This window comes from Colletotrichum phormii (assembly GCF_030913505.1).
Source record: "Colletotrichum phormii strain CBS 102054 chromosome Unknown BDP81scaffold_2, whole genome shotgun sequence".
Taxonomy (NCBI): domain Eukaryota; kingdom Fungi; phylum Ascomycota; class Sordariomycetes; order Glomerellales; family Glomerellaceae; genus Colletotrichum; species Colletotrichum phormii.
Window position 1 is genome coordinate 3,608,778 of NW_026851444.1, and position 13,123 is coordinate 3,621,900.

The 13,123-nt window shown below is 44.9% G+C and overlaps 2 protein-coding genes across 2 annotated transcripts; one reads left to right on the forward strand and one right to left on the reverse strand.

The window, feature by feature from the left end:
- Positions 1–5,918: 5,918 nt before the first annotated feature.
- On the forward strand, positions 5,919–7,640 carry BDP81DRAFT_340522 (endopolygalacturonase). Its single transcript, XM_060586025.1, has 2 exons — positions 5,919–6,770; positions 6,829–7,640. The coding sequence occupies exons 1-2, from the start codon at positions 6,295–6,297 to the stop codon at positions 7,439–7,441; spliced, it is 1,089 nt and encodes a 362-aa protein (XP_060451141.1). The 5' UTR covers positions 5,919–6,294; the 3' UTR covers positions 7,442–7,640.
- Positions 7,641–10,955: 3,315 nt separating this feature from the next.
- BDP81DRAFT_366173 (phosphatidylserine decarboxylase-domain-containing protein) lies at positions 10,956–12,311 on the reverse strand (the record flags this gene model as incomplete). The annotated part of the gene is made up of 1 exon (XM_060586517.1): positions 10,956–12,311. The coding sequence occupies exon 1, from the start codon at positions 12,258–12,260 to the stop codon at positions 10,956–10,958; it is 1,305 nt and encodes a 434-aa protein (XP_060451142.1). The 5' UTR covers positions 12,261–12,311.
- Positions 12,312–13,123: the final 812 nt, after the last annotated feature.

The window sequence follows — 13,123 nt, forward strand, 5'->3', positions numbered from 1 at the left end:
AGTAGATAAAGGATATGTTCAAGATTAGGACTTGTATATAAGATAAACTCGAGCCGGGCTCTAGGACAGACTTCCTATAGCTTCTTTAGTAATTAACTTCGTATTAGATCTTATAATCGCTTTTAGCTAGTTATCTTCTCTAAGAACCTCTTTGATAAGGCTATAATTAATTACCAAAGCCTTACTTACCTTATAAATATAACCTATCTAAGACTACTTAACTATATGCAATAATTTTCTAATTATTATATCCGGTTATTACATCCGATTATTATTATTATTAGTTCTGTAGCCTTAATTTCTCTAAATATACCTTACTACAACTAGCTGGCCATAATACTTTAACTGCTTCTATTTAGTAAGTTAACCTTATAAAACTAACTATTAATAATAAGAACAACGATATCTTTTAAAGCTACCTCGTCCACCTCTTTTAACGACTCTAAGGGTAAGGCTCCTATACCTACTAAGACCCTATATAAAGAAATAAAGGACGCTAAAGACTCAAAAGAAGGCCTTAACTCCACTTATATGTTACGACCCAACATGAGACCAGGGCGTGCCCCGCTGACGCCTGGCGGCTACGGCGCATCATATACGCAGGACGGGACGGAACATTGGGGAAACCCCAGGAACGGAAGAACTATAGTACAAGTCACGTGATGATAAGAGATATGATAAGGGATAAGGATATGTTGGATATGGGACATATCTATGTTACGAGCTGGACAAGGCAACCAACTGTGGCACAAAGCAAAAGCTTCGATAATGATGACTCCGGTCATCATTGTCCCTTGTTCTGCATATATAGCTACGCGCCCACAGTGACAAGTTGCGGCGGGCGTAACAATCTAGCATATCCAGACAAAGGGGACTGTTCAGCACTGTTCAGTTAGGATCGGACTTGTATATAAGAATGGACTCGAGCTGGGCTCTAGGACAAAATAATTTATATAGACTATAACTTTATACTTAGTTCTTAATAACTATAATTTCTATTCTCTAAATACTTTAATTATAGCTATTAATTCCTTATCGTAGATTTACTAATTCAGTTCTACTTTGTAGAATGCTTTAGAGTAGAATATATAAGGATGAAGTTTTCTTTATTCGTCTTATTATCCCAAGACCGCTTCTATAGCGAAGTCTAAGGCATCGGTCTCGACTTCGAATAGTGAACTTGGGTCTAGGATTATAATAATTAGTTCTAAAACTACTATATTCTTAAACGTTCTTAACGTTCTAAAGTATAGGCTAGTCCTTAACTACTTCGACTTTTAATTTCTATATATAGATTTCTTTAGATATGATTATATGTTTAAAGAAGTCGACTCTTTACGTATAGAATTCGTATTTATCGGGTTTAATAAAGAGTTTTATATCTTGGAGTTTCTAAAATACCTTATAGACGTATTCCTTATATATCTTTATATTGAGAGAGAAGATAAGGACGTCATTAATATAAATAACGCTAAAGATATCTATATATTCTCTAAGAACATAGTTTGCTATTATCTAGAATATAGCGGGTACGTTAGTAAGTTTAAAGAGCATAACGAGGTACTTAAAGAGTTCTCTATGGGTTCGGAATACTATTTTCTATTCGTCTTGTTTCTTAATTCGAATCTAGTTAAATACTTCCTTTAGATCTATCTTAGTGAACTATTAAGCTTCGTATAATAGATCTCTAAGTTCTATAATAAGGGGTAAGTGTCACGGTAGCAGGCAGGTTGTTTGGCAGGTGGATGCTGGGCAGGCGGATCAGACAATCTATTGCTACGGGCAGGCTCTATCCTAAGCAGGTACAGGCTCTGTTGACAAGACGTAGCTCAAGGAGCTACGTTTCTGGACATGCGCGACAGAATACAGGATGCAGGGTTTTATCCAGCCTCAGGCTTACGTAACCCGGCCACCGGATTACTCAACACCAACCTCAAGGTTGGGGGCTAGGACAGCGGGTCTGTGACAGTAAGGGGTAATAATTCTTCTTAGTAATTATGTTAAGTCCTTTATAGTCGATTATAGGTCTTAATTTCTTCTTCCCTTTCTTTAGGATAAAAAGAAGTAGTACTCTAGCGGGTAATAATAAGGGTCTAATATGCCCCTTTATAAGCTTTTTATTAATATATCTATGAAGCTCTTCGTACTCTTATCAATTTATAAGGCCTAGGAGGTAAAACTTAGGTTACTTTCACTAAGAGGTTAGAGGTAGGCAAAAAGGGAAAAGGTAAATAAGTTGAGGTACGAGTTGGGATAATCAGAGAATCGATTGTATTGATGATTATTCTATGATATGGTGGGAAAGTGTAGTCTATATATAATACAAATATCACATGTAATCATATGTAATCACATGTAATCACATGTAATCACATGTAATCACATGTAATCACATGTAATCACATGTGGTGCTTAAGTCCGAGCATTTATTATTAAGTTTATACGGGCATATGTGCCTGTCGGCGCTTTAATATGTATATGTAAAGCGTATTTAAATACGGGCTGTACGTGCGTACAAAGCGTTGTATCTCAGTAGATACGTACTTTAGTTAAGCCTTTCATTACCATTTGACTTCTTAAGCACGTAACTCCTATAATACTTGTATTTATAATTATAAATATATTATTAAAATCGTGGAAAATCACTGAGTCTAGATATATTTAAGAAACATCTGTAACCCTTATATTTATTAAAATGTTAATATATATTTCTTATATTATAGAGTACTAGTTTTAAGGTACTAATTAGATATAAGTTTTAGAATTTTAGTAAATATTCTAAGTAAAGGTATTTGTCATGTTCTATATAGACAATATATTTGTAACATACTATAAGAAAAACGAACATATCGGGAATATAATAATAGACGGCCTAAAGAAAGCTTATAAGATAAAAGATATAGGCGAAGCTAAGTCGTATTTCAGTATTTATATTATAAAAGATCGTGCTGCTAGGTATATTTACCTCTATTATAACTAGTATATTAAAATGATAATAGTAAGATTTAGTCTTAACGATATTTTCGTACCGGCTACCCCTCTTTTGATGGTTGATTTTATACCAAACGAAGAAACAGCGACTAAGGCCGAAGTAAAGCTCTATTAAGAGATTATTAGATTAATCTTATATGCGTTAATAATAATCCGACCTGAGGTCGCCTTCGCGGCATCTTTATTATTAAGATTTTTTATTAATCTAAGTAAAGCTTATATCCGCGCTATTAAATAAATAGTTAGATATCTTTATTATACTAAATACTTATTGATTTACTACGGAACGGAAGACGGTACTTATATCCTCTTTGTAGTAAATAGTGCTTCGTTCGCTAACGACTTAACTTATTAATCTTAATAGAGATATATCTTCTTCCTCTTCGGCGGAGCCGTTTAGTAGAAGGCGATATGCTAAAGTATTATTATTATATTTACAATAGAAGTAGAGCTTCTAGCCTTCGAATATACTATGAAAAAGACGATAGTACTTAAGAGGCTCTTTAGAGATAATACCTTGAATCTTAGTAATGTTTAGAATATATTGTGTAAGGGGCTGGCCCCTAGGCTTATTCAACGTAGAGGTGCCGTCGATTAACTATTCTAAGCTGAGGAGGAAAACGAGGAATCACAGGGGTTCGCGTATAGCTATAATATAATATGCCCGGAATCGTCGGTATACTGCGGTAGAATAGTGGATCCGGCAAAGCCGGACATCTCGACCGGCTCCGGCCTATAGCATAACCAAATATAATAATCTAATGTAATAATCGGTTATTACAGGTCGCGGTCGGACAGCTTCCCAGCAGAGGGGTGTGCATGCGGCTCTGGCAAGGCCGGAGATCTCAACCGGGCTCCAGCCCGTGACAGCTAGTCTCGTCGAAATTATATAGGTCCTCCTCTTGGATTTTATACCTGGTATTATATTACATAATAATATAAACCACTTTAAAATAACCTCTGGGTCTTTTTAAAGAGCTCTTTAATAATTGTATAGACAATTAAACTTAGTTTTTAAAATAGGCTATAAGTCTATAAACCGCCTAGCCTATTGCTTGCTAATAGGCTCGGTATTATATACTTATAATAGGAAATTAGATATATCTTGTTACGCCCGCTGCAACTTGTCACTGTGGGCGCGTAGCTATATAATGCAGAACAAGGGACAATGATGCCGGAGTCATCATTATCAAAGCTTTTGCTTTGTGCCATAGTTGATTGCCTTGTCTGCTCGTAACATATCTTTTATACCGCTAATGTATAAAAGAAATCTTTTAAAATCCTATTTAATAACGTATTAAAGAAGTATTTTCTCTTTAATTGGATCGGGCTTATATTATTAGGGTTGAGTTTGTTTACGTTACGGTCGGTTATTTATTCTATCAGCTAAGGTGCTCTTTGAGATACCGTAGGTCTTTATGGTATATAAAATATCTAAGTTACTACCTCTAGTATATATCGATCGGATCGTTTTAGTCGCAAGAATGACTCTGTTTTCTTAGGTATAGATTGGCATTATAGTTATTAAGATTTTACGCGTCAAAGGTTTAAGTGGTTTAGACATAAGTGTGTTTAGAAAAAAACGTCCGGCTGACTGGTCCGGCCGGCGAACTAATAAACCACGTCAATAATTTATAATAATATATAATTTTATATACTGCTATAATTATAGGGTCTTATAAACTTAATTAATAATATATTTTAAGCCGTATTTTTGTATAAACCAAATTTATAATTCATTTTATTAATATAAAGTTTAATAATCGGTAGTAGGGTGACTAAAAAATTCGATTTCTGCTTTTGCGGAGTGCCTCTTGCAGTCTGCCGTACCCCTGGTCCACGTAGATGACGGAAATGTCCACCGTCGGATCAAGCCCGAAGTTCACCCAAGTTCATCCGTCTAAACTTGTCACCCAACAAACATGTCCGTCTCGAAGTGATCCTGATTCGGGGCCGAGAATAGGAGGCCTGCTCGCCCCTTACAGCTTCCCGTCGGCTGACAGGGCAAGTTTACGCGGAAATCCGTATCCGCCGAAAGGAGAGGCTCTGTCCCCACAAGGCAGGCGGCTCGTCGGTCCTCGGATGCTTGGATTGCAATTAGGGCTTTAAGGTTAATTACACCACTTTAGGTAAAGCCCGGGCTCTCCGGTCTCGTTCGTCATCAAAATCTTAACGAGACGACGGCGGGATGAGCCTCACGAAAGACAGGAATCAACTCTCGACAGGTTTTCGTACTTACTCACAATGATCAATGTTGTTGGCTGGAAAGAAACATGCCATGTTGGAGTAAGTTGGCAGATGCACATCGCCTTATCACACACCTGCAGAATCCTTACCTCACCTCCCTTCTTGGCATTTCCTTTCTGTGGAAACTTCCCCTTTCAAACAAATTCACACAGGGAAATACTGGGTCAGCCGCAACTGTTGGTGGGTAAAAGACCGTGATTTTCTGGGGCTTTCTGGATCCCAAGAAGTCCATGATCGGATCGATCGGCAAATCAAGCCTATGCCAAGAGGAAGCCAAGATGCCACTGAGATTGAAATACTACCTGAAGAGGCAGTTTCTTCATTGCCGCCACGCGTCGAAGGTGGTGAAATCGACTCGATCAGACGGTCTGGAAGTCTTGGAAGGTGATCTCTGATCATGTCTCGGTATTTCGCTGGTAAGGCGACTTACACCGACTTTGGGTGTAGGTTCCCCTCAGCCCTGTTCGTCCCAAGTCCACAATGGCCAGGTATGATCCCATCGTCTTACTTGGGTCATCGGATAGTGGGCGACCAGTTCTCCTAATATTCTGCTCCCCACGTGCTAACTTCGCGCCGCGGGCTTACATGATTTGAAGCTTGGATGATTTAAGCCAGTGTGGAGAGTCGCCTCCTCTTTTCGGTCCTTTGGGGCAACACTCCGGCGCTGCAAGGTCAGATTAAAGGTGGTTTTGAAATCGTGGGCTCCTCTTAGCTCCTTCCAGAGACCGGGGAGATAGACAATGGTGATGCCGACTATCCGGCGTGGGAGCCGCACCGTATCCAGTTGCGGAAATCCAACGAGCTTCCACCGAGCAGATTCTAAATGAAAGGGGAAGAGGAGGTCTACAGACTTACATGTTCGACAACATCGTATAAGTATCGTCTTTTCTGCCCACATCTTTTGCTTCTATTCTCGATACCCCATCGAGCTTCTTCATTCACACTCTTTTCAACCACATTCTTTTTCTTCACCGACTCTAGTCTCTCATTCGACATTCCTGTACATACTCGAAGTATCCCACGTGTTGATCACATACCAAAATAAATCAAGAAACGATGAAGTTCCTCTCCGTTGTCGCGGGCCTTAGCGCCCTGGCTGCCGCCGCCCCCGCCGAGCTCGACACCCGTGCCTCGTGCACCTTCACCGACGCCAAGACGGCCATGTCCAAGAAGACCTCCTGCACCGACATCGTCCTCAACGGCATCAAGGTCCCCGCCGGCGAGACCCTCGACCTCACTGGCCTCAAGGACGGAACCAAAGTTACCTTCAAGGGCACCACCACCTTCGGCTACAAGGAGTGGGAGGGCCCCCTCATCGCCATCGGCGGTAAGAAGGTCAGCGTTGTCGGTGCTTCCGGCAACTCCATCTCCTGCGAGGGTGAGCGCTGGTGGGACGGCAAGGGAGGCAACGGTGGCAAGAAGAAGCCCAAGTTCTTCAAGGTCAAGATCAACGACGGATCCATCTCTGGCCTGAACGTCAAGAACACCCCGGCCCACGGATTCTCCATCAACAGCGTCTCCGGCCTCAAGGTGTAAGTTACAACTCAATGCCGGCTTCATGGAACCCACGCTGACTCAACTGTTCTCTAGCTCCAACATCCTTTTCGACAACAAGGAGGGTGACTCCAAGGGAGGCCACAACACCGATGCCTTCGATGTCGGTCAGTCCTCTGACGTGACCATCTCCGGCGCCAAGGTCTACAACCAGGACGACTGCCTGGCCATCAACTCCGGTACTGGCATCACTTTCGAGAACGGATACTGCTACGGCTCCCACGGTCTCTCCATCGGCTCCGTTGGTGGACGTACCGACAACACCGTCCAGAACATCATTATCCGTGACTCGACCATCGAGAAGGCCGACAACGGTATCCGCATCAAGACCATTGCCAACAAGACCGGTAAGGTCAACGGTATCACCTTCGAGAACATCACCCTCAAGAACATCAACAAGAAGGGCATTGTCATCCAGCAGGATTACGAGAACGGCAGCCCTACCGGCAAGCCCACCGCCGGTATCCCCATCACCAATGTCACCGTCAAGAACGTCAAGGGTACCGTCGCCGCCAAGGGCACCAACGTGTACATCCTTTGCGCCAAGGGTGCCTGCTCCAACTGGAAGTGGTCTGGTGTATCCGTTACCGGTGGCAAGTCCTCTTCAGAGTGCTCTGGTATTCCCTCCAGCTCCGGCGCCAAGTGCTAAATGCTTGATGATGGGAAGTTCAGGAGCGGTGCTCCCGGATTGAAGTTACCATGACTGAAAAAGGTCAGGATTGAAGTTGCGAGTGATGACCTTGCGACTTGGGTGGAATTTGTGCCGTGAGATTCCCACTTGGGATTCCAGCTTGTCATCGTTCGATTCTTAGATACCATTCGCGGAATACAACTTAATATTCAACTCGTACATGTATGATCGCTCTAAGACGGTTGATGCAAAACTTCTCTGTCAGACCGGTCACTACGGCGTGGAACCGCCAAAAAGATAGCCTAAGTAACAGTCACGACTCACCTCAGGAAACACAGCTTAGGTCACATTGGTCACAACGTTTCCTAGCACGTCTAACATAAGTCCTGTGCACTGAAACTGGCGTACAGAGCCACGGAATTCTCCAATCAAACAACATTCGCCTCCCATCCATGTCTTCTGGGTATAATTTGTGTCACATTGCGACTGTTGCCCTGCAGGCTCTTAAGGGTCCTGGATCACACATCAGTGAGAAGAACAGGTACGTCTCAAGATTTCCTCTTAATATGACTTGGACTTCTGCCTGATTCTTTCTCTCCTGGCCAGTGAGACGACATCTAATCCGCAGCAGGTGGCTTTAGTTCCTACCTGTTCACTTCAGTTTCTTGTTCTCAGCATCAACACCAGACATTCAACCCGATGGATACTACCCTGGCTAATCATATTTACCAAAAGGATGAGGCCACAGAGGCGGTTTGCTATCAGAGCTGTTGGCATTTCCCTGACGAGCTGCAGCCCAATCCAGATGTCGACGGAATTGGGGTAAGGTAACTCATGGTGGAAACAAGATGGCTCGATCAGTTCACTGGAGTTTCAAAGCGTCACAGCTAACTGATTGTTTCCATGTGATATAGGTAATGATCGGGTTTCTTGGGACAGCTTGGCTGGCAGTGTTGCTGATATGCATACGCTACTGCTTGATCTTCGACCCAAGCGTTGATCCCTTCGATAATCAACATCAACACCGCAGGCACAGTCGAAAGCATATCTGGAAGCCCAACATAATGGTTACTAATACGTTTTCATGCTGTCGTCGATTATTTGGTCGCCGCGCTGGCTGCAACTTGGCCATGACCAAGGTATGATCGCCTCATGATAGACATGATTTTACCCAGTGCCCTCATCGAAAGCCCCCGGGCTGGTTCAACCACGCCAACCCCCCATAATTGTGGCTTCACCCAAGAACTGGCTATGCTTAAATAGATTCTTCTAACTTTGTGCGATGTAAAACTTCTCACCGGCCTTGGCATACTCTTTAGCAGTTTTGTGAGCCTGACATGCTATGTGTCAGTATATCACTGGCAGATCGTTTGCTATCTCGCTTGGTTTTCGAGTATTACACACGCCGCTTGTTTGTCAGCTCTTCGAGGCTATTTTTATCGAAATCGTACACAGCGCAACTATAGACTAGCCTTCATGGCCATCCTATGGGTGGGATTGATAGTTGCAATGGTGCCGACGGGTTATTTTTTACATGGTCAGATGATGGAAACAGCTTCTCGAATTCGATCTTCCCTTCTTCCAATGCCCGCTGCTTTTTTACACAAGAAATGGCATATGAATTCTGGGCCCACATGGACCAAACTGTCGAGCCTTCAGGTAATACGGACGGGCCCCTCACACCTGACTTCAACCTCAGCGACTTCAGGGACTTCAGCTACGGATCACGGCCCAAAGGGACAGTCACTTCGACTACGAATCATCAGCTGTTCATCTTTTCGATCGTTATATTAATTGCGAGCTTACTCGGTCGCATGGCCAAACTTTCCCGCACTGTCTCAAGGATCACAAGAGAGTCCTTAAGAGAGAAAATTGGCCTTTGGGCGACTTCTGGTATCATGGCCACAGCAATGAGTTGTCGACGTTTCGAAAAAATTTCATTGATCGGGAAACTACTATCCGTCCTTCGGCCTTTGGACTTGATGATTACAGGTTATTTGGTCGCTAAGATCTACATGGAAGCCGCTGTATCTGAACTGGCTGATGTGAGTCACTTTCTCCTTCGTCACTGTACTCGGCCAATAAACAGCCGAACCCTAACATATTTCTGCAACTTAGGTCTTTTTGCTTGTCATGTCTGCCTTATGGGCCACGTTGCGACTTTGGTTAGCCCGAACAGATGGTGAGGTCGGAGACTCAGAAAACACTTGGAGCTTCGGTTAAGTCTTGCCGGTCTTCCTTTTACTGGGTCCGGTTGTAGCGGTTTTCATGTCATTCCTACCAACTGTCACGATGAGAAAGCAGCTCCCTAGACGCGAAGAGGCTGTGGAATGCATCCAACAGCTGCTTCCATCGTTGATCATCCGTCAAAGCGGTACGAAGCCAGAATCCGAATATGAGGATGAGAAGTAAGAGCAAGCCAAACTGATACTAGACCAGGGATTGTTACGTCACATCAGAGAACTAGTTCCGATCAACCAGATTTAATTTCCGAAGTTCTTCGCGAAGTTGAAGCGGAACTCCGGCATCAATGGTCTGGGGAAGGACGAACTCTTAGATACAACAAAAACTGATTTGAAGCGATAAGTCTGGAAGAATTTGAACAGATTCCAGCGAGTCACGAAGTCGTCGAAACAGTAGCCACACTGCCCCAGGATCAGCCATCACTCACACCGCTTGAAACTGATGGAGCGATTATTCATTGTTTTAATCAGAATGTCTTAATGAGATCAGGCCAAATAGATGTGAGGGCTTCACAGCATGTCTACGTCACAAGGTCGCGTTGGTTCACGCTACTTATTTGGCTAATTTGCATACAGTGCTTTGGCCCAGCAGTGTCCATGTTCCTGTATCTTTTGGGGAATAGGCCTGGCCTTTTTCCGTTTGAGATATTGCGGCATATGTTCCCAGTATCGGGGTTCAGCCTATGCAATTGCTTTATCGTTGTGGCAGTTGGCATCTATATTGACGAACGGCGAATTTCAAAGCTTCGTTTGCTACTTTATTCATCTTTACTTTGGACGCTTCTGATCTGGGGCTTCCTCACGATATTCCCATTCGTGCCGACGGTATTCGACATACCAGAGTGGGCCATATCAGCTCCCCTGATCATTGTAGTTGTTTTTGTCTGCCTAAGCCTCCGATGCTAAGTTAAACGATAGAACCCCTCCACAAGTAGTTCATTCATGCAAGTATCTTTTGGGCTTTTACTTTGCCGTCATCATATTCAACACCCATTAATTTGCTGCCATTGATCATAACAAATGCTAGGTGACGGGGGCATGTGCACAAACTTCTATAAGTGGCCACAATGAGTCTTATGATGATGCCTCCAGCCATGAAGACATGGATGACCAAAAGAAATTCATGGCAAGAAGCCGCGAGATGAATGTTCCGATGGCGGAACTCTTGGTCATGCCCATTCTCAAACCATACAGTCTCCTCGATCCGTGGCGTGGATGAGAACAAGATAACTGGTTTCTCTATGCTCCGTCGATGATACATAACCTCTCCTCTTACTTGATTGAGTAGCTCAATGAACCTTCGCCAAAACACTCCCATACCTCGACCACTCCCCCTCCCCCGGTGGACTCCTCACAAAATCCTCAGCCCTCAACCCAGCCCTCCTCTCAAAAACACAAATCACATCACTCCCCCCAAACGCAAAGCCCGCAATCTCATCCCCCTTCTCCACCACATCGCCAACCTTTACACTCAACCTGACGGAAGAAACCATGGCCATACCGATAGGCAAGACCGCGACCTTCCCCAGGAGGGTGTTCTCGATGATGACAACGCCTCTGGTTTGGAGGAATTGGTAACCTGGCGTGTTGGGCGCCGTCAATACCCTTTCTCCCTTTCGTTCTGAGGTATCTTCGACTCGGCGGCAAGTTGCCCCCTTCTCCCCCTCTTCAACGACAACCTCGAAACAAGCCAGCCCTCTAACTTTCCTCGCTTCAACAACCCTCCCCGACACAGGGGCATGTACGTGATGATAGTTATACGTATTCAAGAACGCATGCATCCATATCCCCCCCTCAAACCCTTCGTACCCTCCGCCTACTCTTCCTTCACCCTCACCACCCAACAACTCCCCAATAGTCCAAGGCAGCCCCTTAATCCTCACAACACCCCCCCTCTCAACCTCCACAATCCCACCACCACCACCACCTGCTCCTCCCTCACCACCCTCACCTTCACCTTCCTCCGCCCCAGCAAGCTTACAATCAGCAGGATAAACAATAACCCCATCCTCCCCAACCCCTTCAACACTCCTAACCCCAACCTTCAACCTCCTCCCAAAAAACTCATTAAAGCTCCGAAACCCCCCCTCAGGAACCTCAGCCTCGTGGAGATTATGCCGCCCACACCTCCAAAACGTCTCCAAACTCTCCTCCGTCAAAGATTCGCTCGAATCCATCCACGATCCAATCATCTGCGCGTAGACGACAATCCAATCCGACAACCAACTCGCATGTGTCTTCCTCCCACATCCCTTTCCATCACCAGTCCCTCCCGGGACGATCCTCGCCTGTAGCGAACCCAGAGGCTTTTGTCCCAGCACAAAGTAAAACATACAAAGCACATCGTAGATATCCCGCCCTTCACACCCCTCGCTCGGAACCCACGTTAACAAATCGTTGGCGAAGCGGAGGAACGAGGGCGCGTCGTGGATGGAGAAGCGGGACATGAAGGTGGGGATTTTGGTGTATGCCGCAGCGACGGCTTGCGATAAGGCGCTGCTGTTGTTGGATTCGCCCTTGTTGTCGTCATCGTTGGCCGAAAAGGGGAGAGAAGAGGAAGGGGGCGATGCGAGGTCAAGGTACGTCGCTAGCATCGATATAATCGGTTCCAGGGGCGCGTCACCGTGGTCTGGAAAGGGAGCGGACGGCATCGTGGCAGTAGGTAGGTGGAGTATTTGTTTCGTGGCGGGCGTATGCGGTCTACTCAGGGCCGGGTTCGACTACATGTGGAGGATTGACGGTGTCGATATATGGGCGGGCATGTGAGCATCAACTTCGTGCACACATTAGGACTCAGGAGAAATGGTAGACGCAGATCTATGAGATTTGACAAACACAGCACTCATGTCCCATCTTATTCTAAGTCTCAAGCAATCTCGACAACCCCCTGAACGAAATGATGAAATCATCCTAATACCCGCATGCGGTCGTCCGCAACAGACTCGCACAAGTCAACGGCGTCGTCAAATGTCTCAATCTCAGGAGCCCTCCACTGGGGTGCCGAAACGGCCGCTTATCTTGCCTTGTCTCACACGATCGCGGATCTCTTCACGAGAAATCTGCAAACATCCTGCCGCAACATGTTTCATTTGCTCCTTTATCACGGCATTGAATCATATGTACTTATCCGGTATTATCTGTCACTGTTGACCCATGAGACATCGGCAAGGTCCCGGGCAGCCCATCACCTTCACCTTCGCCATCACAATCAACAAAGTCATACGACTTTCATCTCGGAAGCGACTTCATTCGTCTAAAGGTAGTACTAATACACGCTTCATCGGGTTCGAACGACCCGAGGCCTCGTACAACTCAATCTGAATGCCGCCATCCACCTTGTGTCTCGGGGATTGCCGTTATGAAGAACCCCCCACGCGAGAACAAGATTGTCTAGAGTCGAACCACCAGAACCCACAAACCCATCCCAACCTCGCGAGAAATAGAAAGAATACAAACA

Coding starts and splice junctions, on each gene's coding strand:
- BDP81DRAFT_340522 (XM_060586025.1), top strand. CDS start 6,295: ATGAAGTTCCTCTCCGTTGTCGCGGGCCTTAGCGCCCTGGCTGCCGCC. Junction 6,771..6,828: donor AGCGTCTCCGGCCTCAAGGT/GTAAGTTACAAC, acceptor ACTGTTCTCTAG/CTCCAACATCCTTTTCGACA.